Raw genomic sequence first — 24,219 nt, forward strand, 5'->3', positions numbered from 1 at the left:
ATGTATGACATGCGTATGCCATCCAATGGTATCACATGCGTATGTTATGCCTTGTGATATTTTTCTTGTACCCATAGACTTGCATTAGCAAGTCTGGTGCGATCTACGCAGCCATATGCAGCATGCTGCGATTTGACCCTCAGCACAATTAGAGCTGAGGAAAAAATAGCAGAAGGACACTGCCTAATTGATTAACACTGGTGTGAGTGCAATCCGATGTTTTATCAGATTGCACTCGTCCGTGAAAATCACAAGTGGAACCGAGGCATAAGTGTGAGTATTTCTGTGTGTGGTGCAGCTACTCAATACTGAATAATCAAAATGTTTAAAAATTTGGTCTCCCATTTTTCCATCATTTGCAAATCACTAAAAAGTTATTAATTCTGTGACTTCCATAATTTCAGGATTTTTCCTTCTTAAAGGGAACCGGTCACCAGATTTAGCGACTATAAGCTGCGGCAACCACCAGTGAGCCCTTATATACAGCATTCTAACATGCTGTATATAAGAGCCCAGGCCGGTGTGTAGAACATAAAAAAACACTTTTATCATACTTACCCAGGGGGGCGATCCGGTCCGATGCATGTCGCTGCTCTCTGGTCTGGCGCCTCCTCTCTGCGGCGATCGCCGTCCTCCTTCTGAGGCCCGTATGCGTATACATCATGCACACTAGCCGGCATTGAGGTCCTGCGCAGGTGCCCTTTGATCTGCCCTACTCAGGACAGATGAAAGTATTGTAGTATGCAGACGGTCTGTAACCTTTCCTCGTGTCTGTGCATTACAGTACTTTGATCTGCCCTCAGGACCTCAATGTTGGCCTGTGAGTATAATGTAGACGTATCATCCACACTGGGCTGGGTAGAAGTAGTATGGCAATCACAAAAGAGGAGGAGCCGGGTCAGAGAGCAGCAACACCCATCGGACCGGACCACCCTCTAAGTAAGTGTAATAAAACAGTTTTTTACGTTATACAGAGCAGCCTCGGCTCTTATATACAGTATTCTGGAATACTGTATATAAGAGCTCAGTGGTGGTGGCCGCAGTTTATAGTCACCAAATCTGGTGACAGGTTCCCTGATTCAATATCAAGTCTGAGGAGTATGGTAAGCAATTCCAGGTAGCCAAGATTTGCAAAGCCTTTAAACTCTAGATTCCAAAAATGGAGGATAATCTTTTATAAAAAGAAAAAATATATGCCGATCATATTATTGTGTTATAAAATTACTTTGCAATAGTGCCCTTTTATTTATATATGCAAAGTAATTGTAATCCTGATTCAGAAATGGCCAAACTACTGCTCAACATGTGGTCAAAATTGTTGTTAACCCTCGTTTAATGAAAGAAAAACCCACAATGAACACTGAAATAACTTGAATCTGACAAAAGTAATAATAAATTAAAAAAATCTATGAAAATGAACAAATGAAAGTCAGACATTGCTGCTTTTCTGCTTCCACAGAATTTTTAATATAAAGCTCATAAAATAGGCCTGGATAAAAATAATGGTCCTTTAACTTAATATTTTGTTGCACAACCTTTTGAGGCAATCACTGCAATGAAACGATTCCTGTAACTGGCAATGAGTTCTGCACCTCTCGACAGGTATCCTGGCCCACTCCTCAAGAGTAAACTGCTGCAGCTGTCTCGTGTTTGAAGGTTGCCTTTTCCAGACGGCATGTTTCAGCTCTTTCCAAAGATGCTCAATAGGATTTAGGTCAGGGCCACATAGAAGGCCACTTCAGAATAGTCCAATGTTTTTATCTTAGCTATTCTTGGGTGTTTTTAGCTGTGTATTTTGGGTCATTATCCTGTTGCAAGACCCATGACCTGTGACTGAGACCAAGCTTTCTGACACTGAGCAGCACATTTCTCTCTAGAATCCCTTGATAGTCTTGAGATTTCATTGTACCCTGCACAGATTCAAGACACCCTGTGCCAGATGCAGCAAAGCAGCCCCAGAACATAACAGAGCCTTCTCTAAGCTTCACAGTAGGGATAGTGTTCTTTTGTCTTGCCAAAAAGTTCAATTTTTGTCTCATCTATCCATGACATTCTCCTAGAAGCTTTGTCAATATGTAGTTTGGCAAATTCCATTCTGGCTTTTTTTAAAAAAAAAATTCAACAATGGTGTCCTCTTTGGTCATCTCCCATGAAATCCACTTTAGCTCAAACAACGATAGATGGTGCTATCTGACACTGATGTTCCTTGAGCTTGAAGTTTACCTTTAATCTCTTTAGAGGTTTTTCTTGGCTCTATTGTTACCATTCGTATTATCTGTCTCTCTGATTTTTCATCAATTTTCCTCCTGCGGCCACATCCATTGAGGTTGGCTACAGTCCCTAGATCTTAAATGTCTGAATAATACATACAACTGTAGTCACAGGAACATCAAGCTGTTTTGAGATGGTCTTATAACCTTTACCTTTAACATGCTTGTCTATAATTTTCTTTCTAATCTCCTGAGACAACTCTTTCCTTTGCTTCCTCTGGTCCATCTTGAGTGTGGTACACAAAATGTCAACAAACAGCACAGTGAGTATTTGTAGCCCTATATACAGGCCCACTGACTGATTACAGATTGTACACACCTGTGATGCTAATTAGTGGACACACCTTGATTTAACATGTCTCTTTTGTCACATTATTTTGAGGGGTACAATCATTTCTGTCCAGCCCTATTTCATGAGTTTTTTTGTTTGTTTTTTTTTAATTCTGTGTAAGCATGGTTGAAAAGCAATGTATGACTGTCATTTGTTCATTTTCATAGATTTTTTTAATTTATTATTACTTTTGTCAGATTCAAGTTATTTCTGTGACCATTGTGGGTGTTTCTTTCATTAAATGAGGGGTACCAACAATTTTGACCACGTGTGTATTTTCTAGAAGTAAGAATTTTCTTAAGGCCTCGCTCATATTAGCTTTTAATCCGGATGAGTGCAATGCAAGAAAATCACGCACTGTGCTTGGACCGATATTAGTCAATGATGCTGTAATCGGATCTTGGATCATGCGAACCCATAGAAGTGAAACATCGGACTGCACTGATGACGTCTGAGTGCTGTCTGATATATGCAGAGACAGGCTATAGAGAAGATGGAGAGATTAATCTTTCCATCTCAGCACTCTTAGGAATCTTTCATGTAAGAGAATCTGATCACAGTGAATGACACTCTGCTCACACTCGCAGCAGAGTTTGGGTCGAGTGTAATTAGCATATTGTATCCCATGCTCTTTCAACAGATGCTGTACGCTAGTGTGACCTCACCTAACTCTGCTTGTTTCTTTGATACAAATTAAAGATTTGTTGTGGAAGTGATACTTACAAAACGTGCACACACAACATGAAAGACACTAAAGGCTGCTTTACACGCGGCAATTTATCGTGTGATCGCACCCGCCCCCATCGTTTGTGTGTTACGGGCAATTTGTTGCCCGTGGCGCACAAAGTCGTTTACCCCCGTCACACGTACTTACCTCCCGAACAACCTCGCTGTGGGCGGCGAACATCCTCTTCCTAAAGGGGGAGGGACGTTCAGCGTCACAGCGACATCACACAGCGGCCGGCTAATAGAAGCGGAGGGGCAGAGATGAGCGGGGTGTAACATGCCGCCCACTTCCTTCCTTCCGCATTGCCGGCGGGACGCAGGTATAAGCTGCAGTTGATCGTTCCCAGGGTGTCACACGGAGCGATGTGTGCTGCCTCGGGAACAACAAACAACTGGCGCGCAGAAGGACGTTCGATTTTTTAAAAAGGAGCGACATGTCAATGAGCAACGATAAGGTGAGTATTTTTGCTCGATCACAGTCGCTCATAGCTGTCACACACTACGATATGTCAAACAATGCCGGATGTGTGTCACTAACGACGTGACCCCAACGACATATTGTTTGATATATCGTAGCGTGTAATGGGCCCTTAAGTCAATGTGATTGGACAGTAGCATGTAATGATGTAACATATCAAAGAATACATGAAAGACCAGCAATGTAACTATGCTGCCAACAGCTTTCATGTCTCCTTTAAGGTGGCTTTACACGCTATGAGATCGCTAAAGCGATCTCGTTGGGGTCATGGAATTTGTGACGCACATCCGGCCGCTTTAGCGATGTCGTCGTGTGTGACACCTATGAGCGATTTTTTAATCGTCGCAAAAACTTTCAAAATCTCTCATCGGTGACATCACCCCCTCTTCCCAATTATCGTTGTTGCTGCAGTAACGATGTTGTTTGTCGTTCCTGCGGCAGCACACATCGCTATGTGTGACGCCGCTGGAACGACAAACATCTCCTTACCTGCGTCCACTGGAAAAGGAGAAAGGAAAGAGGTGGGCGGCATATTCCGGCTGCTCATCTCCGCCCCTCCGCTTCGATTAGGCGGCGGTTCAGTGACGCTGCTGTGACGTCACTGTGACGCTGAACGAACCTCCCCCTTAGAAAGGAGGCGGTTCGTCGGTCACAGCGACGTCGCAGAGCAGGTAAGTGCGTGTGACGCTGCCGTAGCAATAATGTTCGCTATGGCAGCGATCACCACATATCGGCTGTACGACGGGGGTGGGTGCTATCGCGCTCGACATCGCTAGCAATTGCTAGCGATGTCGTAGCATGTAAAGCGGCCCTTAGGAACACTTGATTCCCGATAAATGGAAGGCGTAAACAAGATGCCAATCAAAATACTCGTTTGTCATGTGAGATTATTTTTAATCAGGCTTAACAATTATTATTCTCGGCAACACACTGTCCTGTGTAAATAGAACATGCACTGCCGAGAACAGTGACAATGTGAACAGTGCTGGGTATGAGGGGGATCTGGCTAACTGACCCATTCCAATAGCTAATAAGGCCAAAGATCCAAGGTGCAAAAGATAGGGCAAAACCTCATCTTTAAATTATTCTATCAGGTTAAAAGACAAAAATATAACAATATATTATTTATATTCTACTTTTGCTTGATAAAGGTTAAATAACTGAAATGTTCTTACACTGCTTTTCTACTATATTTATCCATTAACCTGATGGAATGAATAAAAGATGATGTTTTACCCTATCTCCAACCCCCAGCTGTGTGCTTCATCTTGGCTGTGTATCAAAATATGAGGGACCCCAGGCAGCTTACTTTTTAGTATTTAAATAAATATTTTTAAAAAACAATGTGGGTTCCCTGCAATTTTGATACCCAGCCAAGATAAAGCAGGAATTTCTCCACCAAATCTGCATGTCCTGGCAGAAAAATGCATCGAAAATTTGTCAAAAATGCATTGCGTTTTTGGTGGGTTTTTCTGCCAGGAGATGCAGATTTGGTGCAGAAATTTTTGCAACCAAATACTTAATGCGCACACATAGCCTAATCCAGTAAACCGGCATTGAGCTCAATAAGTTCACCTAAGGTCACAACTGGGGTAACATTCCAACCAACAGCTGTGACCTCAGGTGAACTCACTGATGTCACCGCTCTCACAGTTGCAGCTCTGCCAGTGTGTTATGGATGCTGTAGTGATCGGTCACATTGTATAATGTGACCGCGCACTGTGACCTCAGGATGCAGCAGAGCCAGGATTTTCATGGGACGTCATGCTGTTGATTGCGTCAGACCTGCAGGGGTGTTTTGGGGTTAATAAATTGAAAAAGATGGTGTTTTTTCCGCTGTGTTTTGTGTTTTATATTAGTAATTGGAGGGTCTTACAGACACCTTCCCCATTACTAAACAAGGGCTTTGTAACAGCTGTGATTTTTTTTGACAACTCACAGCAGTCATTAACCCCTTTTATTATTACAATTGATACCGCACCAGGGAATTTGCGATGAGTCAGGTAAGCGCCTAATGGATGCGCTAATTTTGGAACGGCTGCAGGCTGCTGTTTTTAGGCTCAGGAAAGCCCAATAACCATGAGCCTCCCCAATCTAAGAATACCAGCCACCAGCTGTCTGCTTTATCTTGGCTGGGTATCAAAATTGGGGAGGACCCCATGCTGGGTTCTTTAATTATTTATTTAAATTGTTTAAAAAAAACCTTTATGGAGTCCCTCGTATTTTGATACACAGCTGCAGCCTCCAGCTGTCTACTTTATTTCAGCTGTATATCAAAATACGGGGGACCCTACGTCATGTTTTCCAATTATTTATTTATGGCAACCAATCACAGATGTCGGCACAGAGGGTGGGGGTGCAGTCTGTCTGCAACCAATCACAAACGCTGTTACAGGTTTAATGAGTGAACCCAGAATCAATGTGACAGCTGCGCGGAAACTCTGTAAGTATCATTGTCCTGCTTTAATCCACATTTTGCTTCCTTTTTTAAAAATAATTTTATTTTTATCGGGGCATCCAAACCCGAACAGTAACATGGACTTCCCTGAGAGGTCCGTGTTCGCGGTCTGTGCATGGACACTATGTGTCCTGTACGGCCCCCAAACTTTACAGTTCAGGTTCACCCATTACTAATAGGGAGATATATGTCAGAATATCTGAACAAGCAGACAAAAATCTTGGACTAACACATGAACAGCAGCCAGCAGAACTATCCCATCACGGAGATGCAAGGAATCCAGCTTGGCAATACTCCACAAATGCGAAACGATAGACAGCGTCCAGATGAGCTGGAAAATAAAATGAGGAAAATGTATTCCACCTGATACCTTATAGCTACGTTTCAGCCTAGTATAAGTCTGCATTAAGCATGCTTGATAACGACCTGTATTAGATAAACAAATATCTGTAATGTATTATGTGGAATACTTAAATGTTATTTGTCAATCTATCTGGACACGGTCTATATTTTTGGATTTATAAATCTGGAGTAGTCACCCCGTCACCAGCCACGCTGTGAACTATGATTGCTCAGACAGCATGAATTATGTTCTCTTTAATGACATATGATATCCATTGTAATCACAATACTTCATTTATGTTTTTTTAAGCAAAAAAACCTTGTGGGATAACCATATCATAAACCAAAGTTTAAATGCTTTGGTGAATAACTACAACCGCTATTACAGTGTATCCCAGGTTAGCCAAAGGAAGAGTGGCGTTATTCTAACAATATTTTAGAATTTTCATTGGGCAACAGGTTTATGTCGGATTTCTTGTGATGTAGAAGCTCTCTACTAAATACTATATATAGTGAGGTAAAGTCATTATTCTGCTGATGTGAAACAATTCATTGTAATTGCTGTACATCATCTACTCAATTCACTTATTTTAATTTTCTCAATACATTTTTGCCCTGGAGACAGAAGTAGCCCCAATGGGGCCAAAGTTCTCTCCCTCCCAACTGCAATTTGGTTATACCATTGTGGAAGGAGAACTTTGTATACAAAGAGAATAACTCATATTTCTCATATGGTATGGCTGATTTATAGACAACCTCCTTGCCTATAGAGTTAAAAATAAGGAATTGATTAAATTTATGTAATATTTAAATAAATACATTAGATCTAAAATATACAGACGCCATATATAAAGATACAGACAATTTTCTGGACGTAACCCTGTATTGTGATCAGTAGGGATATTTAGGAAAAGGGTTGTGTAAATGTAACACGAATTGCTGCAACATCTTGTGAGATTCATCAATACTGTCTAATTCTTTGACCATGCAAACTTAAACTTGACAATCATAAAATGTGGCAAATTTATCATAGTGGTTCATGCTGTTTGATAAATTTGTCTAATTTCCAGACTGTCTCAACTAAGCTTCCATCACTTTTTAATTGACCTACTTTGTGCCATAAATTTGCGCCACAATTTTGACAAATTTTTGGTGCATTGTGTTGTATGTTAAAACATGCCCATTTCTTATAAGCCATGCTCCTTTCACTGATCCCATGTCACCTCGTCGGGGAAAGCGTAGAAAGTGTTTAAAGCACCTAAGAAATATGGAGCAGGTCAGGAAATACAGTTTAACGGGTGCAAATTACCCCTGAGTTCTGGCGCATTTAGCTTGATAAATCTTCTCCAATGTTGTAAATAAAGGGAGCAAATTAGGCATTGGGTTGTTCTTAATGGTTATACCACACGTCAGTTATGTTATCGAATGCACACATGATTACGCAAGGGAGCTCAAAGGGTCCTTTTTGGCTCATATGATAAGACTGATGTTATAAAGATCATTGATATTTATTGGCCTCATTGAAGATTTTGCACCTGGGCCGACGAGCTTTAAGTAATGCCATTGACTGCGTGATAGTATCATGTGCAGCAATACAGAATATTACCACATATTTAGATTTATCAGTCTAATCATACTCTTATTAGTCTAAATGGTCTAACATTTCACATTGTGATTTGCAGCCGTCCAGCGCTTAGTCCAATCTCATATGCAGTCCCTAGGGTCTCTAAGTGACAGCGATGATGATGACAATGAAGAAGGCACAGATGACACTGAAGCTGGTATAGAAGAATCCACATCTAATGAACCAGAAGAATGTGTGGACTGTGGTGTGGACTGTGGCATTGGTAAGAACCTGAGCGCTTCATATACTACTCTGGTACCGCAGTAGTGAATGTCAATTACTCATGAGCAGCTACTTTGATGTTGCTTTCCAGGTGATGATGGTCCACCAAGTAACAATCTAGAGACCCTTCTGAACCATACTTTGCTGGAGGACAGTGCAGACACGTTGGACACGGCAGACACACAGAAAGGTATATATAAAGGTATATACAGTATTTATATGCTATTCTGCCCAACTTATTGTGAAACGTCATATCTACAAGTAGGGTCAGTGCAATTCCACCTCTTAGGGCATGTTCACATTGCGTCTCAGCACACTCAAAAGAATGAACATATTCCTTTCCATTCAAAAATATCTTGCTCTTCATTTTATCTAATATATTCAGGCTGTATAGATTCTTTAAATGCTCAGTTTTGTCAGGAACTTCTGCTATTCAGCACCCCCTTATCATCAGGTCAGTTACCGAATTGCCTAACATTAAGTAAATGAGGCTGCTGCTCTGCTATTATGCCCAATATTGAAGGTCTTACAGTGAGGGTAATGTATATATAGCACCGATTCCCGCTAATAGAATATATATATACCTCTGTAACCTAAAAGGTATCAACCACTGAGGACTCAGTTCTTTTAAGCAATTTAAATGTTCAGACATTCAAAAGACACCAAACAGTTAAAAGAGGTAACTTGTAGATTCTTCTGGCATGTTCCACAAATAAGACGCTCAATAGTTTACAATACAAATCAATGGGAAGGCTAAAAAAAAGTCTGGATGTCTTTTTTTAGACTTTTTGCTAAAGTCGACCAGATGTTTCTAATTTCTTTATGGTTATCAAAACATGGCTGGAAAAAAACGTTCAAGATCCAACCAAAAAATGCGAGCGAATGACACTTCAGGTTTACAAAGTTCCAGGGTAAGGCTACTTTCACACATCCGGTTTTTGTCGTGCGGCACAATACGGCGCTCTGCAGAAAAAACGCAACCGTTTTTTTTTGCCGCCGGTTGCATTTTTTCCCGCATAGACGCATTAGCGCTGTATTGTGCCACATGGCCTTGCGTTGCGTCCGGTTTTTGCCGGATGCGGCTTATCTAGCCCATGCAGCGGCCGGATGGAACATTGCCTGGCACGTTTTTTGTGCGGCGAAAATAACGCATTGCGCCGGATCCAGCGTGATGCGGCGCGATTCACAATGCAAGCCTATGGACGCCGGATGCGGCGTCCTGCGGCAAAAAACGCATCCGGCCGCCGGATGCGGGTTTTTGTACTGCGCATGCTCAGTATCAAGCCGCATCCGTCAAAAACCGGACGGGCCGCATGGAAAAACTTATGCAACAGATCAGTTTTTTTCGCCACATCCTTTGCATATGTTTTTGAGCCGGATTGTGCTGCTCAGCAAAAACCGGATGTGTGAAAGCAGCCTTAGTTTTTGGCATCAGGCACAATCCAGCATGTGCCTGATGCAACGGATCCAGCACAGAATATGCAAAAACATATGCGCCGGATGCTTTTTTTTTTTTTGGCGGATCCGGCGCATTTGTTTTTACATCCGTTTTGTCCGTTTTTTTACTGGATCCGTTTTTTTACAATACATTGAAGCATGCTTAGTTTAAAAAAACGGATCCGGCGGCCGGATCCGTTTTTTGCCGCATTATGCCGGATACGGCGTCCATAGGCTTCCATTGTAAATCGCGCCAGATCCGTTTTATGTTTTTTTCTGGATTGTGCCTGATGGAAAAAAACTGATGTGTGAAGGTAGCCTAAAGGAGAGTTCTCTGAAGCGTCTTTTGCTTTTTTAAGTGTATTACCGGAAAAAGACCAGAGTGAATCACCCCTTAGGCTATTTGCAAAAGACGTTTTTTGAGTGGAAACCTCTTTAAGAGAAGCTCTTTGTTTGCGGAGGAGTTTTTCTTTTCCTGAAGTGGTTTGGAAGAGTTTTGGAAGAGGCTTTTTTGTCCTGAAGTGTTCTTACAGCTTTTTGATTGGATAGTGCCTAGGTTAGAGTGAATTCCTTCAGGATCTGCTTCAAAGCAGCAGCATGGTGAGCATTATACAGCAGTAGTGAGCAGCGTAGCTGTGAATCCAGCACTGCAGCAAAATAAAAAAACTTTTACTAGAAACAGCAACACTCTTTTTCTCTCTTTACTCCTCCCTCCTCCTCCCCTCACCAAAGCCTTCATTAGGCAACTTTAATTGATCTGTCTGGAGGTACTGTCTGCCTATGCTATCTCCAGATTTTTACTGTACTAGAATGTAACTGATCAGGGTAGACGCATCTAATTTTACCATTTTTGAAGCTATTTGTACAAAAGGGAAATAATAGAGGATTGACTGCACATGCTTAGCCATCTGATAACAATCATATACACAACACCATAAAGCAGATGGCACTAGTAACTCCAGGAGGCTTCATCTTTATAATAAAAAAAAAATGGTTAAAACGTCTGAAATACTGCTATATTCATAAATAAATACACAATTAGGTCCAGAAATGTTGCCACCATTGTTTATTTAAAATGAAATAACTGAGATGTAACTGAAGTGGAGACTTTCAGGTTTAATTAAAGAATATCCTATCAAATGTTTAGGAATTGCAAAAATCTTTCTACAAAGCCTCCTCATTTCAGGGGCTCAAAAGTAATTGGACAAATTTACTTTACCATAAATAAAATATTCATTTTTAATACTTTGTACAGAATCCTTTGCAGAAAATGACTGCCTGAAGTCTGGAAGTCATGGATGTCACCAAATTCTGTTTTTTTTCCTTTGATATGCTTTGCCAGGCCTTCATAGTGTAGCTGACTTCAGTTGTTGCTTGTTTGTGGGTCTTTCTGCCGTTTGTTTTGTCTTAAGTATGTGAAATACATGGTTGATGGGGTTGGGATCTGTTGATTTACTTGGTCATATCAGAGTATTCCTCTTCTTTGCCTTAAAAACCCCTGGGTTGCTTTCGTAGGATGTTTTGGGTAATTTTCCATCTGTACTGTGAAGCGCAGTCCAATCCACCTTTCTTCATTTGGTTGTATCCGAGCAGAAAGTATAGCCCTGTACACTGCAGAATTTATCTGTCTGCTTCTATCTTCATTCATATCACCAATTAACACTAGTGACCCAGGGCCATTGGAAGCCATGCATGCCTGGCTATCACACTGCCTCCACCATGTTTAATAGAGGATATGTCGTGCTTTGGCTTATGGGCCATTTGAAGCCGTCTTCATACTTTCTTCTTTTTCCCATCAATCTGGTCCAGTTGATCTTAGTTTCATCAGTCCAAAGAATGCTTTTCCAAAACTGGGCGGCTTCTTTAGATTTTTTATTGACAACATCTAATCCGACTTTTTTATTTTTAAGGCTGATTAATGGTTTGCACTTTGTGGTGAACCCTCTGTATTTGCTCACATGAAGTGAGTCTTCTCTTTATGGTCGACTTAGATACTGAAACACTTACTTTCTGGAGAGTGTTGTTTACTTGGTGGATTTTATGAAGAGGTTTTTCTTCACCATGGAAAGGATTCTGCAATCTTCCACCACTGTTGTCTTCTGTGGATATCCAGGCTTTTTTGAGTTCCCAAGTTCACCAGTGTGGACTTTTTTTGCAGAGTGTACCATACTATTGATTTGGCCACTCCTAACAATTCTGCAGTTTCTCTAATGGATTTCTTCATTCTTTTAATCCTAATAATCATCCATTTGTCTTCCATTTAGAGCTCCTTTGACCACATGTTGTATGGTAACAGAGTCAGCTTCGAAATGCAAATGTCATGCCTGGAATCAGCTCCAGCCCTTTTATCTAACTACTGATGATGGATTAACGAGGGAATGGCCTTTTTAGTCCATAGAAGAGCTTTTGAGATATTTGTTCAAGTACTTTTGGTTCCTTGAAAAAGAGGCATCTATATATTAAAGAGTTGTAATTCCTAAACCCTTACACCAATTAAAAGGTGAATTCTTTCAAATTAAAGCTGAGAGTCTTTACTTTAAACCAATATTGATTATATAACAGTATCTTGAATATTTTGTGGTAAACAGCTAATATGGCAAAATTTGTGTCACTGGCCAAATAATTCTGGACCTAACTGTAAATTTAATAGTGCTACAAGCCCTTTAAAGGGAACCAAACATCAGGATTTTTGTATATAAGGTAAAGCCAGTGCAGTACTGGCACTATCAGACAGATTATCTACATACCATTAGTGGGCAGCTCGGATGTTTAGGCTGTGAAATCCAAGTTTATGAAGTTTAAAAATTCATCATGTTTTTGATTGACAGTTGCACGTCTCCAGATAATATCCGGGCGGGTTATGCACATGATTCCCGACACCAAACCAAACCCCCCCGCCACCTGTTCTTCCCTCTCTCTGGTTCTTCCCTCTCTCTGGCTGTATGCAAATTTCTCTATTCAGTAGCACGATGTCGGAGTTGGCGCCTGCGCATAGCGCTTATCTCCGGCGCCATTGCCATATTTTTGAAGCCCGCATTACCCAGTTTTGTGCCTGAGAGGGCGGCGCATGCGCCCTCGCTTCTTCAGATCTCGTTGTGACCGCGGGAGCGCGCGCGGTCACAACAGGACTGGAGAACAGCTGATCTTCCCGATTAGCTGCAGCTACGATATCGTCTGCTGCAGCTAATCGGTAAAATCAGCTGTTCTCCAGTCGTGTTGTGACCGCGCCCGCTCCCGAGATCTGAAGAAGCGAGGGCGCATGCGCCGACCTCAGCACAAAACTGGGTAATGCGTGCTTCAAAAACATGGCGCCGGAGATAAGCGCTATGCGCAGGCGCCAACTCCGATGCCGTGTTACTGAATAGAGAAATTTGCATACAGCCAGAGGGAGGAACAGGCGGCGGGGGAGGGGGGGATCATGTGCATAACCCACCCGGATATTATCTGGAGACGTGCAACTGTCAATCAAAAACATGATGAATTTTTAAACTTCATAAACTTGGATTTCACAGCCTAAACATCCGACCTGCCCACTAATGGTATGTAGATAATCTACCCAATAGTGCCAGTACTGCACTGGCTTTACCTTATATACAAAAATCCTGATGTTTGGTTCCCTTTAAAGGGCTTGTAGCACTATTACATTTACAGTTAGGTCCAGAATTATTTGGCCAGTGACACAAATTTTGCCATATTAGCTGTTTACCACAAAATATTCAAGATACTGTTATATAATCAATATTGGTTTAAAGTACAGACTCTCAGCTTTACAGTCATATGAAAAAGTTTGGGCACCCCTATTAATGTTAACCTTTTTTCTTTATAACAATTTATCCAGGATCCAGGAACTCATTAAAAGCTACAGGAAGCGACTAGAGGCTGTTATTTTTGCAAAAGGAGGATCTACAAAATATTAATGTCACTTTTATGTTGAGGTGCCCATACTTTTGCACCGGTCAAATTTTGTTTAAATGCGGATTGCACATTTTCTGTTAGTACAATAAACCTCATTACAATCCAGAAATATTACTCAGTCCATCAGTTATTAGATATATGAAACTGAAATAGCTGTTGCAAAAACCCAAATTGTTATAAAGAAAAAAGGTTAACATTAATAGGGGTGCCCAAACTTTTTCATATGACTGTAAGTCAGCACTTTAAAGTCAGCCTGGAATGGAAAATGCAAGGTTCTTCTACAGTTACTGACATTACTGAAAGTGTATTATATCTTAGAAACTCTAAAGAAACTTATTTTCCAGTCTCTGTATGCCAGTGACATTATGGTAAGGTCACTTCTCATTTGACCCAAACGCTGACTTTAAGCAGAACATTTCCAGTAATGGGAAAAACAGAGTCAATGTTATCACTTTCTCTTCTCGCCACAGACTGTTCCAGGTTGCGTCATGCAGGGTTATTCTCTTTTTTCAATTAGTACGTTATTGTGCAATCTTCCCTACTGCAGATTTGTAACACTAGCATTTACAGACAGTAAGCCGTAGAAAGAATCTGGACTTTGCATTTAGGGAAATATTCAAGGTCTACAGCTGAGTTTACATATTGAAATAAGCACGTTAGTATTTTTTGCCAATGTAGTACAGCACTAACTCCACCGCATTCAGAATTATTATTATAAAAATGCTATTTTTCTCTGATTTTCCTAAATCATCTGTGCAAATGAGTCAGTATAATGTTCAAATCATCAATCGCATTTTATTGGACAAACTTCCCAACGATAACAGTAGAGTGAAACCTTGGTCTACGAGAACAATCCGTTCTGAGAGTGTGCTTGTAAACCAGGTTACTCGTCTAGCAAAGCAAAATTTCCCATAGGAAATAATGCTAGCTCAGACAATTCATTCCACAACTTGTTCAATGTCCCATCCTGGTCCCCTATTGTGCCATTCCACACATGCACAAAAACACACAAACATGCACACACACATATTATGCTCACCTTACCTTCCATTCCCTCGCCGGCCTCCTGGTTCTTGTAGTCCACAGGTACAGGATGTGTATCAGGTAACCATCGTGACCGATGCCGGAGCTTCCACTGCCAGAGCACTGACGTCAAAGGCAGGTGCTGCTTGCCTCTGATTGGTCAGCGCGCTCTGCCTTTGAGAAGCGTCTGACAGCGATGGTTACCCGATACACATCCTGTACCGGCGAACTACAAGAACCAGGAGGCCGGCGAGGGAACGAAAGGCAAGGTAAGCATAATATGTGTGTGTGCACGTATGTGTTTGTGTGTGTGCTTGTGTGGACTGCAAGAGCGGGTCAGAGTGTGGTGAAAGTACGGAACCGGAAGTGTGTGCGGTGAGTATTTGCTCGTACAGCAAAGCTTGCTCGTAAACTGAGTTACAAATTTACAGCAAGCTTTGCTCGTATTGCGAAATACTCGCACACCAAGTTACTCGTAAACCGAGGTTCCACTGTATTATTGTTTTTCAAAGCGAAAAATTCTTAACTGATGACGACAGCTGCTTGAAGGAGAGCTCTGTGCTGACAGCAGGATAAACCGGCTCTTATCAGCTCACAGATAACAGGATTACCAGCTACAGGAGGTGTGAGTAACCCCAGCCCCCAGCTATGCCTAAGGGGAGACCTAAAAAAACTGGCACTCCAGCCAAACTGACAGACTTCTACCCCCTGGATAGGGATCTCTCCTCACCAAGCAAGATGGCGCTGGCTTCCCACTCAGCTTCTTCCCACTCCTCACAAGGAGATACAGGCTGCTTGAGAGGCTGCACAGGCATTCCTCTGACAGAGGAAACAATGCAATCTCTGCTGAAACCATGCTACATGTTAACATTGAACCCTTCTTTGATATCACCTTCACAATTCTTGAATCCAGTGAACTTGTGAGTTTTTAGATAGTTTCTACTTGAATTTCTTTGCAGGCTGTCAGAATAGCCTCCCAGAGCTGCTGTTTTGATGTGAACTGCATCCCTTCCTCCTAGCTGTTTTGCTTGATACTCCAAAGGTTCCAAAGTAGGGTTGAGGTCAGGGGAGGCTGGTGGCCACACCATGAGTTTATCTCCTTTTATGCCAATGACTCACAGTTATTCTTTGCAGCATGAGTTGCTGCATTGTCATGAATGAAGATGATTTTGCTACTGATGGAACAGTTCTTCATTTTGTACCATGAAAAAAAAAAGTGGTCAGTCAGAAACTCTGTATACATTGCCTTTGTAATTTTCACATCTTTAGCGACCCTAAAGGGGACAACCAGCTCACTCCCCATGATTCCAGCTCAAACACGACTCTGCCACCTCCATGATGACATCAAAGCCTTGTTTCTACTTGTGACCACTGTTAAGGGGTGCCTGAACAGTAGGTTTATGCACAACTGCAAGCCTCCAGAAGATATAACACCTTGAGGTTTATGTTACTTCAGAGGCACTAGCAGCTTTAAATACCTGTTTGCTGCTTGGTAATGGTATTTTAGCAGCTGCTCTATTAATCTATTGAATTTGTGTGGCAGAAACCTTTCTCATTATTCCTTTATCTGCACAAACTGTTATGTGCTGTGTATCAGTCACAAATGTCTTTGAAGTACGATGATCACACTTAGGTTTTAATGAAATATCTAATGTTTTCCTACCTTGTCCAAGGTAGGCAACAGAGATTTCCTTTTTCTTTTCTACACTGGAGATCAAAATTAGAGAACAATGTACGATCACTTGATTTTTTTCAGAAATAATGTAATCTACATTAATTATCATTTGAAGTTTTTTTTTGTAAGGGGTACACCATTCCACCAGAACAGTGTTTTACAAAAGATCCAAAGTTTATCAACATAAGCCCTTTATTTTGCCCAAAACGTGATGATCTTAATTAGAGAACAATCATTGTAGAACAGAGATTATAACAAAATTTTCTGAAGGTAACAACAGTCACCAATCAGTAGGAAGTGTACAAGCCTTTGCTTTGAATGACTTCAGCACATCTGCGGCCACAGGACATTACTAGTCTCTCACACTGCTCTGGTGTGATTTTGGTCCACTCTTCTTCCAGTCTCTTCCACAGTTCTTTGACTGTTGTGGGTTTCTTGGCCTTAACTTTATCACCGAGAATTTTCCAGAGGTTTTCTATTGAGTTTAGATCAGGAATCTGGGCTGGCCATTTCACTGTTTCAATCTTTTCTGTTTCAAGGAACTGCTTTATCCGTTTTACTGTGTAACAGGGCGCATTGTCCTGCATGAAAATTGCTGGCTGATTGAGTGATGAATGCAAGTAAGGAACCTTGTTGTTGAAGAAGCTTCTGATACACACTTACATTCACTCTGCCACGTAGCTGTATGAGAGGTCCAACTCCTGCTGCAGAAAACATTCCCCAAACCGTGGGAACTTGAAAGAGTCTGTGATGTTGTAAAGATGCAATATTCTCCAAATCACAGACTTGGAATGACCAACTTCTCTTGCTATAGCTGATAGGGTCAATTTTTTGGCCTTCATTTGGACAACCAGCTGCCGGAGGGTTTAGGTCACTTTGGAACGGCACACTAGTTTTGCAAAGTCAGTGCAAATTGGAGAGTTAGGCTGCCATTTAAATAGGCTTTGTCAGATAATTAAGGAATTTAGCACCATGTGCCAGATTAACACCTATAACTTGCAGGTATCTGAAAATATGAAAGTGTTCTCTTCAATTTTGATCAGTGTTCTTTTTAATTTATCTCACTTACATTTTTATTATGTGCTTTTGAAAAAGTTCAATTTCTGAAATAAGCTTAAAATACTGCAAGTTTACTCATGTTAGGATATAATTACATAGGACTACACAATGACCTTAACATTTAGGAAATTTTGTGTTGTTCTCTAATTTTGCTCTCCAGTGTATATTGCTTAAAATCAATGGCCTGCTTAATAATGTGGAACATCCTTCTTTTCACTGCTGGAGTAGTGCTTTTAACCTAAGGTCGTTGCCCCTAGTATTACACTATACCTCCGGCATCTTCACCTTTTTTCGGTGTGAATCCAGTCCCGCGGCACCATCTTGTGGCCGTAAGTCAGTTACAGAACAGGGCTCTCATACACTTACATTGAGATGTGACCTCCTGCTCACACACGATCACTGGAGCAGCCGGCAGGTCACAATCTGCAGAAAACCAACGGGAGCAATGCTGATAAGAGATGATGATGCCGGAGGGTGAGTATACACCTGGGGGCAGGGGACTTAGATTAGAAACACCACTACAGTGGTGAAATTTGAAAAAAAAAAAAAAAAGCAAAAATGCTGGAGTGGTGCTTTAAGTAGCTTTCCTTTAATTGAGCTCAATTGCAAACTAATGTTTGCAATTGTTTGATATTGATTTCAGTGATCCAAAGAGCCCTGAGATACAATACCTTATATGAATTTATTTGAAAATCAAAAAATTAAATTTTTATGACAAATAAAATTTGCATAATAATTTGGAAAGTGGTGTATTATTAAATAGTGATGTTAAGGCGCTTGTGTATAACTGTAATTTCTGAGTTGTCTAGTACATAATTATTTTTTGAACCCTGATATAGTTTCTGTAATGCAGACTTCATCTCCTAAGATGCCATAGGCTTTGCATAGAGGCACAGTATCATTACATTGCAGTTTTTCTGCTCCAACTCATATCTAATTGCAGCAGTGACTAGTGACATGAAATTGCTGTATCTGGACTGCACAGTTTCAATGTATTGTGTGAGATGCAGCTTCAACCTGTCTTCCCTGCCTCCTGCTTGCAATAGGTTGCTTCCTGTAAGTTCTTACAAGCAGGTGGCAGGGAAAGCAGTGTGGAGTTGCATCTCATGGGAAATACTGGGGATTCTGTATACAACACTCGTAAATAATTTTGGGTACAAAGTATACTATTATTACATAGAATCATCTACTATAGAACTGCTTATTTCATGAAGCAAAAATAATAATAATAATAATAGAGAAATAAGCTTGGAACTTGGTGATGATGTCATCATGCCATTCAGAGTAAATCATAGACTGACTTTCTGTCAATACGAAAGAGTATGTATTGGACTGGTGGTCATACAGGAATTCACATTGCAGAACTGCCCTTTTTACTGTAAAACAGACAAAAACAGAGATTATGAACTCAGGATAGGCTGGCCATATCAAGTGCATAAAGAAGAGTATAGTGGCAGCTATGTGTACTAGCTGCCATCTTAGGCTACGCATCCCATCAGACAAACCCCACCAATCATAAATTTATGGCTTATGCTACTGATGTCTCTAGTGTTCCTATAAGATATTGCTGCCGTGTTTTTCCAAAAATAAGACATCATCTTATACTTTTTTTGCCCCCCAAAAAAGCACTAGGGCTTATTTTCAGGGTAGGTCTCATTCTTGGAGAAACATGGTTTGGGGTAAGTTTACCCCCCAAAAAAGCCGACCCCTCCCTAAGGCTATGTGCGCACGTTGCGCAAATACATGCAGTTACGCTGCGCTTTGTAGCGCAGCGTAACTGCATGCGTCCTGCGTCCCCTGCACAGTCTATGGAGATTGTGCAGGGGCCGTGCGCACGTTGCGTTTTAGAGCGCAGCACTTCGGCTACTGCTGAAGCGCTGCGTAAAAAGAAGTGACATGTCACTTCTTTCCTGCGCTTTGCTGGCAGCTCCTGCTCTGTCTATGGCAGGAGCTGCAGGCAGAGCGAATGGAATCAGCGCTCACTACGGACATTTCTGCAGCGATTTAAAGCGCACATGTGCTCTTCAGATCGCTGCAGAAATTTCTGCAGTGAACTGTACGCAGCGTGCGCACATAGCCTAAGAGATAGTTACCAGACCCCGGATGTCTGCCTGGCCCCCAGGTCCTCTCAGTGATCTTCAACGGGCCCTCCCAGGAGATATGCTGCACGTCGTCCTCCCCTGATTCTGGACGACACACTCACATACATAAGATTGCACACTCATCCATACACGCACATAATCACCGATCAGATCGCACACACACACACACTCACTAATCACTTACCACATCCAGCGGTACAGAATGCCTCCAACCGCAGGGACAGATCGGTCGCAGTGCAGTGGAACACATGGAGGACTTGGCATGGACTTGCATCGCAGGTCCTGTAAGCATTCCATCCACAGGTCCTTGCGCTCCACCGCACTGCGTGCCAGGATTCTCTGCCGGCCAGAAAAAAAAAATCGGTATCCCTGAATGTGGTGAGTGTGTGTGCGACCTGATGGGTGATTGTGTTTGATCTGATGGGTGCGGGTATGAAATCTGATATGTGTCGGTGTGCGATCACTACAGGTCCTCCCTCTCAGTGTCTGGTGAGTATGATTGCGGGGTGTCCGCTGCCTGTAATGAAGTGTCTTGCAGTATCTTTAACTTTTTTAGCTGCATGGACCATTCATTATTGAACCTTGACTAGGGCATATTTTCAGGGTAGGGCATATATTTAGGTGTTGCTCCAAAAATGCTGAAAATCCCTGCTAAGGCTTATTTTTCGGGGAGGTCTTATTTTTGGAAAAATACGGTATATGTAAATGTGACCCTGTGCGTTTTTCTATTACAGATAAGGTGTGTGACAACCAAGTGTCGTCTGTGGAACATCCCTAATGTCTTCATGTTACAGGTGCCTTACCTCTCTCAGACTGGAACCAAACTGCTATTTCTCGAGTTAGTGTGGCCTCTTCCTTTTCTTATCTTTTTGCAGCATCCCAGACATCCACGAGTCTTTAACCCTGCTGCGGAGAGCAGACGATCCTGTATATTTATGTGATATAGCCAGCTTTTGCAAAGCAATAAACTCTATAACTTACACCTGTGCATTATAATCAATCTACAGATCTGCGCAAATGGAATATTGTCTCAAAAGGGAGTCAAACAGTAATTGTAATAAACCTTCAAAGTCAAGTGTTCGTCTAAAAATGTATGTCAGTAAATTGCTAACAAACCAATTTCTTAATGGTACATTCCAATGTGGAGGTAATTTTAGAGGGGTTCTTTGGTTTACAAGACACAATATTAAGGAATTCTGAGTAGGGTCTGCTCTTCAAGATCCTCATCTATTAGTCCAAGAACTTCTACAAGGAGCATCTTTCTGCAGGACTTAACATGCTGTCCATTACACACAACTTGTTGTTTTCAGTGGGATCTGTGTATTGTCAGTTTTATTTGCACAAGAAATAAACAATTGCTCTCAACTTTCACCACAATTTACATTGGAAGCAGTGGCGTAACTAGAGTTTGATAGGCCCCGATGCAAACTTCAAACTTGGGCCCCCCCACTCCACGTACACCAACACTTGGGGTAAGGAATAATGACACTGACACTTGGGCTACGGGATAATGACGCTAACACTTGGCTCTTACCCTCAGCACCCAGGTTTCCCATGATCTGAAATCCTTCTATCAGCACCCAGATTTCCTATGTTCTGATATGCATCTTGTCCTCGGGACCCAGTTTCCCCATGCTCTGCTATACATCTTTTCCTCAGCACCCATCTTTCCCATATCAGAGCATGGGAAAGCTGGGTGCTGAGAGAAGATGTATAGCAGAGCATGGGAAAGCAGGGTGCTGAGCGAAATAGCCTTTTTTCTCAGCAGAAAACATTTCCATCCCCTGCTTGTATCTTTGTCCCCCCTTGTATATAGTTTTCCAAATACTATAATGGCCCCCACATAGCCTTTGGTCCCACATAACCCTTCATATATTAGAATGCACCTCCATAGTCCTCCATGTCTTATAATGCATTTCCCAGAGTTCTCCATGTATTATAATTCACTTCATAGTCCTCCATATATTATACTGCACCACATAGTCCTCCATATATTATAATGCACCCCCATAGTCCTCCATGTATAAAGTAGCCCTCATAGCCCTAAAATTATTATAATGAATTTCTCATAGTTCTCCATATATTATAATTCACCGCATAATTCTCCATATAATATAATTCACTCCATAATACTCCATTTATTATACTGCACCACATAGGTCTCCATGTTTTATAATGCACCCCCATAGTCCATGTATTAGGTAGCCTCCATAGTCCTCCATATATTATAATGTAGCCCCCATAGTCCTATATGTATTATAACGCAACCCCATAAAACTTCATATTGTATTATGCAGCCCCATACTCCTCCAAGTATAATGCACCCCAGTCCATGTAAAAGGTGTCCTTCATGTTGTATAATGCATCCCCATAGACTTCCATGTATAATGCAGCCCCAGTGATATCCATGTATACTACACCCCTATAGTCCATGTATAAGGTGTCCCTGATGTTTATTATGCAGCCCCATAGACCTCCATATATAATGCAGCCCCCCAGGCCTCCATGTATAATAATGCAGCCAGCCTCCCCAGGCCTCCATGTATAATAATGCAGCCAGCCTCCCCAGGCCTCCATGTATAATAAAGCAGCCAGCCTCCCCAGGCCTCCATGTATAATAATGCAGCCAGCCTCCCCAAGCCTCCATGTATAATAATGCAGCCAGTGTCCCCAGGCCTCCATGCATAATAATGCAGCCAGTCTCCCGAGGCCTCCACGTATAATAATGCAGCCAGCCTCCCTAGACCTCCATGTATAATAATGCACCCAGCCTCCCCAGGCCTCCATATACAGTGTGTCCACCCATATCCTGTCCACCGCCATTAACTTGAGAACAGCGGCAGCTATAGGCATAGAAGTGGTGTCTAGGTATAATAAAGTAGCCATGCGCTACGCAATGAAACCACCTATAGCGCCACCTGGTGGAAAACAACGGAGTTAGCATTTTTATCTCGAAAACGGAACGAGATAGAGAAAAAAAAAGTGAATTACAAAGTTGTAGGGCATCATCAATTCAATACGAATCGACACCTTGCATACAGAAATGCTATGATTAGAATGTGTAAAACTCACAAGGTTGCGGACGTGAAGCAATACCTCATGGAGACCTTCCTACAAGTCATTGGGTATGGTGGCTGCGTGGAGTGTCCTCCACGCTCACCTGACCTGACCCCATTGGACTTCTTTCTGTGAGGTCACATGAAACAGCAGGTGTATGCGACCCCTCCACCAACATTGCAGGACCTACAACGACGTATCACAGATGCTTGTGCAAACGTGTCACCTACCATATTGCACAACGTGCAGCAAGATACAGTATGCTGTCCAGAGTCCAGATGTGAATTGTAGCTAACGGTGGCCACTTTGAGCATCAAAGTTAAATGAGCGCCCTGATAGTCCTCCATATAGTATAACCTACCCCCATATACATTCATATAGTATAATGCAACCTGCATAGTCCTCCAAATAGTATAATACACCCTATAGTCGTCCATATATTATAATGCACCCCATAGTCCTCCATGCATTATAATGCACCCTGATAGTCCTCCATATAGTATAATGCATCCCATAATCCTCCATATAGTATAATGCACCCCATAGTCCAACATATATTATAATGCACCTACATAGTCCTAGATATATATTATGTATTTTATAATCCACCCCGTCTCCTCCAAATAGTATAATGCATCCCATAGTCATCCATATATTATATGCACTCCCATAGTCCTCCAAATAGTATAATGCACCCCCATGGTCTTCCATATAGTATAATGCACCCCAGAGTCCACCATATAATATAATGCACCACATAGTCCTCCATATAGTATAATGTACCTCATAGTCCTCCATATATTATAATACACCCCATAGTCCACCATATAATGCACCCCTGTAGTCTTCCATATATTATAATGTACTCCCATAGTACTCCAAATAGTTAAATGCATACCCTATCGTCATCCATATACGGTAGTATTATGGCCTTTGGCCACCAGTGTACTCACTGACTTAAAAAAATAAGTAAAGAAATACTCACTTCTCCTCGGTCTCATGCTGTTCCAGTCTCTGCAGTGGCGTGTGTTCTGCACGCCGGCGCAGTGGGCACACTGTAGTGAAGTAATAACACCTGCTGATACACCAGATCTCAAACGCCAAGGGAGAATGATGGAGGAAGGAGTGGCGTGCTCACTCTTTCATTATTACTTTCAACTGTATCCACATCCGCAATGCCGATACAGCTGAAAGTGTGATGCCGGGAAGGGGGACCCAGTTCCGGCGCTGATACCCCATAGCGGCTGTGTGCTCTGCCGCCATTGGCAGTATGGCACTGGTCCAAAGCACACCACCACTTTAACATAGAAAAAAGCATAACATCTATAGCAGTGTTTCTCAACTCCAGTCCTCAAGACCCACCAACAGGTCATGTTTTTAGGTTTTCCTCAATATTAGACAGGGAATTATTCCATCACCTGTGCAACATTAAGGAAATCCTAGAAAACTGATTAAAAAAACCTGAAAACATGATCTGTTGGTGGGTCTTGAGGACTGGAG

At 41.8% G+C, this 24,219-nt stretch overlaps 1 protein-coding gene across 3 annotated transcripts in view; it reads left to right on the forward strand.

Annotated features, from left to right (window-relative positions):
- PPP1R1B (protein phosphatase 1 regulatory inhibitor subunit 1B) overlaps window positions 1-20,642 on the forward strand; it is a 212,490-nt gene extending 191,848 nt beyond the window's left edge. For 2 of the 3 annotated variants that reach the window (XM_075350128.1, XM_075350130.1), the window contains exons 5-7: window positions 8,288-8,452; window positions 8,543-8,653; window positions 20,397-20,642. In XM_075350128.1, the coding sequence (XP_075206243.1) occupies window positions 8,288-8,452; window positions 8,543-8,653; window positions 20,397-20,440 (320 nt within the window). In that variant the 3' untranslated portion in view covers window positions 20,441-20,642. The remainder of the gene's footprint in view (window positions 1-8,287; window positions 8,453-8,542; window positions 8,654-20,396) is intronic. The other variant, XM_075350129.1, reaches the window with a different exon arrangement.
- Window positions 20,643-24,219: the final 3,577 nt, after the last annotated feature.

Source organism: Anomaloglossus baeobatrachus, chromosome 5, assembly GCF_048569485.1.
Source record: "Anomaloglossus baeobatrachus isolate aAnoBae1 chromosome 5, aAnoBae1.hap1, whole genome shotgun sequence".
In the NCBI taxonomy this organism is placed as follows: domain Eukaryota; kingdom Metazoa; phylum Chordata; class Amphibia; order Anura; family Aromobatidae; genus Anomaloglossus; species Anomaloglossus baeobatrachus.